At 36.4% G+C, this 4,607-nt stretch overlaps 1 protein-coding gene across 1 annotated transcript; it reads left to right on the top strand.

The window, feature by feature from the left end:
* The first annotated feature begins 1,243 nt into the window (after positions 1-1,243).
* LOC105773941 (mitochondrial import inner membrane translocase subunit TIM17-2) lies at positions 1,244-2,839 on the top strand. The gene is made up of 2 exons (XM_012596161.2): positions 1,244-1,412; positions 1,869-2,839. The coding sequence occupies exon 2, from the start codon at positions 1,917-1,919 to the stop codon at positions 2,613-2,615; it is 699 nt and encodes a 232-aa protein (XP_012451615.1). The 5' UTR covers positions 1,244-1,412; positions 1,869-1,916; the 3' UTR covers positions 2,616-2,839.
* Positions 2,840-4,607: the final 1,768 nt, after the last annotated feature.

The following is a 4,607-nucleotide window of genomic DNA, read 5'->3' as shown; positions in this document are numbered from 1 at the left end:
TTTTCAAAACAACAACCAGTACCAAAAACATAGAAAAGAATAGTGTTGAGCACAAGAAACGACACCATGCAAGAAAACATCAAGCGTTGAACATGAGTAGACAATTACGACAAAGAGCGTCAAACACAAATAGACGGAACCATGAGCAAGAACGACGCTAATGGGAAGAAGATGACGCTGGTAAAAACAAAACCTAGGTTATCAACTAAACCATGCCCAAAAAACAATATTGGGCCAAAAAAATAGTAGAAAATGGACTTGACTATAAAACATAACCCAAAAAAAACATTTAGTAAAAAACACCCAAAAATAGAAAACACTTAGTGAAGAACACCAGCAAACCGAGATTGCTTTGTTTGGACTATGGTGACTTAAAAAATGACGATCGTTTGAGGTTCTGATACCATGTTGAGGATACTGACAAAGAATCAATTGTTGAAGAAGCTATTTAGAAAATTGATCTTCTCTAGAAAAAAAAAGTTGTGTATCATAATTACAAATCTACATGGTTTACAGATTACCTGTTAACAACCTATTAACAAACTAATTATTCTAATAATAAGGCTAACTATTAGCTAACTGCTTAACATATATACACAAAAATAAAAGGATTAAATTGCATTTTCAAAATTGTTATTCATAAATAATAGTTAACCCATACTTTGCTTCCATAATTTCTTTACTTCTACATACCCAGCCCGAAATGTGGGCCTAAAATTTTGTCCAGGCTCGGTTCTGGAAAAAATTCATAAGCCCAAGCCCGGCCCGGCCCAGCCCATTTTTTTTAATAAACACCAAAAATGTATTTTAAAAATAAAAAAATAAAAAAAGTATTTTAAAAATAATTTAAAATTAAAAAAATTAAAAAAGTATTTTAAAAGTATTTTAAAATTAAAAAAATAAAAAAAATAAAAATATTTATTATATTCGGGTCAGGCCAGGCCGAGCCCGGGCTAAAAAAGTGGTGCCTGAGGCCCGGCCCATTTTCTAAACGGGCCTTATTTTTTTGCCCAAGCCCATATTTCGGGCCTATATTTTTACCCGAACCCTTCCATATTTCAGGAGGGCCATCGGGCCAGGCCGGGCCGCCCGGCCCTTGCGCACCTCAAACCACCTCAACATTTTGCTAATTAAACTAAACTAGTATATTTGAAAAAAAAAAAAAAGGGGCCAACTCGGGAAAGCTCTAAAACGAAGACCGACAGAAAAGCTCAAACTCAAAGGCCATTCATGGAGCCCATTGCTAAATTTAATCCAAAAAAGGAGAAACCCAACCCAATTCCCTAAAAGAAAATTCATTTGCTTTCTGAATAAGGGTTACCTTTGAGGTTTTCGTTTCCTCTCTATTGTTTCATAAATAATCAAAATTTACGTTAACAAATCTGCAAGTTTTCTAGCAGATCGCCACAAAGGTAAGAAGAAAATCGATGATTTCATTCATGCAAAGCTATAAAGTTATTGCCTTTTTTTTATTTTCCTTTGCTCAAATATTTTCTGAAAGTTATAAAATATTTTTTCTAGGGTTTTATCTGTTCTTGTTTTGTTTCTTGGTGTTTTAGCTTTGATCGTTTATGTGATAGTTTTTTTTTTTGAAAAGAAAATCATTGTTTCTTTATTTACATGAATATTTGCCTAATATTAGCTGGTAGTAAGGTAATCTTATATTTAAATCTGTCTCCTTGAAACTTTTGAATTTATTAAGGGTTAATGTCTTACCATGTTGATTTTGTTTTTATAGTTCATTTAAGTTGCTAAATAATTTTAGTTTGTTGCAATCAAACTAGATTAGCAGTTATTTCAAATTGATGTTCGGATTTTTTCTTGTTTGTGGAAATTTGAGAAATTTCTTGGATTGTTGAATTTTGTAGGGAATTTTGAACCTTGTGGGGGGTTGTTTTTAATAGAAAAGGTGAACCATGGGGACCCCGGAAACGTCACGGGAGCCATGCCCTGATCGAATTCTCGACGACATTGGTGGTGCTTTTGGCATGGGTGCTGTTGGAGGTGCAGCCTTCCACTTCTTAAAAGGCACATATAACTCCCCTAGTGGTTCTCGGTTGCTCGGAGGAACTCAAGCAGTGCGTATGAATGCCCCTCGTGTCGGCGGTAGTTTTGCCGTTTGGGGCGGTCTGTTTTCCACCTTTGATTGCACTATGGTCTACGTCCGACAGAAGGAAGATCCTTGGAACTCCATTATAGCCGGTGCTGCAACAGGAGGTTTTCTTTCAATGCGTCAAGGATTTGGTGCCGCTTCCCGATCAGCCATGTTCGGTGGCATCTTGCTTGCTTTGATTGAAGGAGCTGGTATCATGTTGAATAAAGTTCTCAGTCAACCGCAGATGCCTATTATGATCGACGACCCAGCACCCAATGTAGCAGGAATGCCTGGATATCCAATGGGACAATTGCCAAACCAAGCACCTGCATCAATTGAGAGTTTGAGACACGACTCGCCACCGCCGCCCCCACAACAGTCCTCATCTAACTCTTCCTCTTCATGGTTTGGAGGACTTTTTGGTGGAAAGAAGCAGGAACCGGCAACAGGTAGTGGAAGTAAAACTGAGGTTTTGGAGAGCTTCGATGCTCCTCCGGTGCCGTCGTTCGAATACAAATAAGGTGGTGGCTTCCCCTATTTTGTCACAGTTAAGAACACTAATCCTGCCTTTTTGTTTCAGCACTTTGAAGTGTTTCAACTTACGAAGCTTGCTTTTTTATCATTAAATTGACTCGATAGTTGTTATTGCTTTCTTGTTCTTGGATTTCCCTATTGCAAGATACATGCCTGTAGAGCTGTTTCTCATCAGTCAAATAAAAAACCCAATGTTGTTGGATTCAAAAATCATGGTGGAAATTTTACTTATTTTTTTATGTATAGCCCTGTATTTCACGCTGTATGACATATTAGAATTTTCTATTTTATATGGGTTTGTGTATTGCTCTAAAGAAAGCTTTATTGGCCTGATAAGGGGTGATTTTGAATTATGTTATTCGGATTTGAGTGTGAGCGTTTATATACACTTTAGATATAGGAGTTGGGGCATTCACGTCAACGCGATGTCAGGGGACGTGCCAGGAAATCGCGGCCACGTCAGCGCGCTTTGCTGACGTGCCAATAAGTCGCGTCCTCGAAGGGGCGATTTGTTGCCACGCCAGCAAAGCGCGCTGACGTGGCCGCGACTTGCCCATCTAATGAAATTTCATGTATATAGTTGCACTAAATTATTTAAATTATTTATAATACCTAAATTATCCCTATTTATTTGTTATATTACATAAAATATTATGATAGCTAATTTAAAATTTATTCTCCACAACTAATGAAAATCATTTAAAATGCTAAAACTAAATCTGTCTGAATAAACTATAAGGAAATCCCTGGAATGCTGTGATTTCTTCGTCTTCAACGAAAGATCTCGAGAAAGATCACGATGAGGAAAGCTTGTGCTTAATGAGGAAGCAAATTTGGACACTTGGAATCATCTAACAATTATGCAGAACAGCAGCCGTCTTTCTTCACAGCTGAAACATCATCCCTAGAGCCGACATTGATGGTTTGTCCTTTGGGCAATGTTGTTTGATCATTCCCTCCTTCGAGTGCTTTTCGACTGATTACATGATGTATTTGAGTTAGTATTTCAGTGAATGCATGCTCTACATTTGTAGATTCAATGACAGATGTTTCCATAAAGAAGCGCATACACGTGAGCGCGACTTATCTGTTTATTTTTTCTCTAAAACCCTAAAAATATTAAAAACTCTAAAACCTTAAACCTTAAAATCCAAAAACCTACAAGTCAGGAAATCGCGGCCACGTCAGCGCGCTTTGCTGATGTGGCAACAAATCGCCCCTCAAGGACGTGATTTGTTGCCACGTCAGCCAAACGCGCTAATGTGGCTGCGATTTCCTGGCACGCCCCCTGACATCGTGCTAATGTGGACACGATTTGCCGGAAAATGGTCCAGTCCGGTAAATAATAAAATACTGAGCCTATTTCGGTAAATTTATAAAAAATTAAGCTTTTATTGGTAAATGGCCTAGGAGTTGAACTGACTTCTAAGCAAATTATTGCGTTAGCCATTAAAATGAAAAAAAGGAAAAACATGGTTAAATTTGATTTTGTAACTTCTTTTTTTATATATTATTTAATGTTTTATGAATTTGTCATGAATTATTTAATTATTGTTGGATGAGCCGTTTTAGTATAGGTTCGGTGGTGAAAGGATGAAATTTTGAAATTATTGATTTTTTATTATTTTTTGTATGCGAGGGAAAAAGAGATTTTTTTTAAAAAATTACTGATTTTCATTTCTAAGCTTTTCAAAATGAGAAAATAATGAGGAAAATAAGTACAATCAAGTTAAATGTATATATTTATAAGCGCATTCATGCAGAATATTACAGCAATAATATATAATTTTTTATCTTTTAATTCTTAATACCAATTTCCTTTTTTTCTATTACATTTTTTCCTCCAATTGTCTCAGTATTTTAAGTGCCAACTTACTGTTAGTAGGTCCAAAAATGTGCCATTGTTTTTTTTTTTAATTACCAACATAGCCTCTTGGTTATACAATATTTAGGGGTGAGCGTTCGATCGAATCAAGTG

Source organism: Gossypium raimondii, chromosome 6 (assembly GCF_025698545.1).
Source record: "Gossypium raimondii isolate GPD5lz chromosome 6, ASM2569854v1, whole genome shotgun sequence".
Classification (NCBI taxonomy): domain Eukaryota; kingdom Viridiplantae; phylum Streptophyta; class Magnoliopsida; order Malvales; family Malvaceae; genus Gossypium; species Gossypium raimondii.
This window is presented reverse-complemented; position numbering and strand designations above follow the sequence as displayed.

Bases quoted from the DNA above. Each gene is read 5' to 3' on its own strand.
- LOC105773941 (XM_012596161.2), top strand. From the start codon at position 1,917: ATGGGGACCCCGGAAACGTCACGGGAGCCATGCCCTGATCGAATTCTC.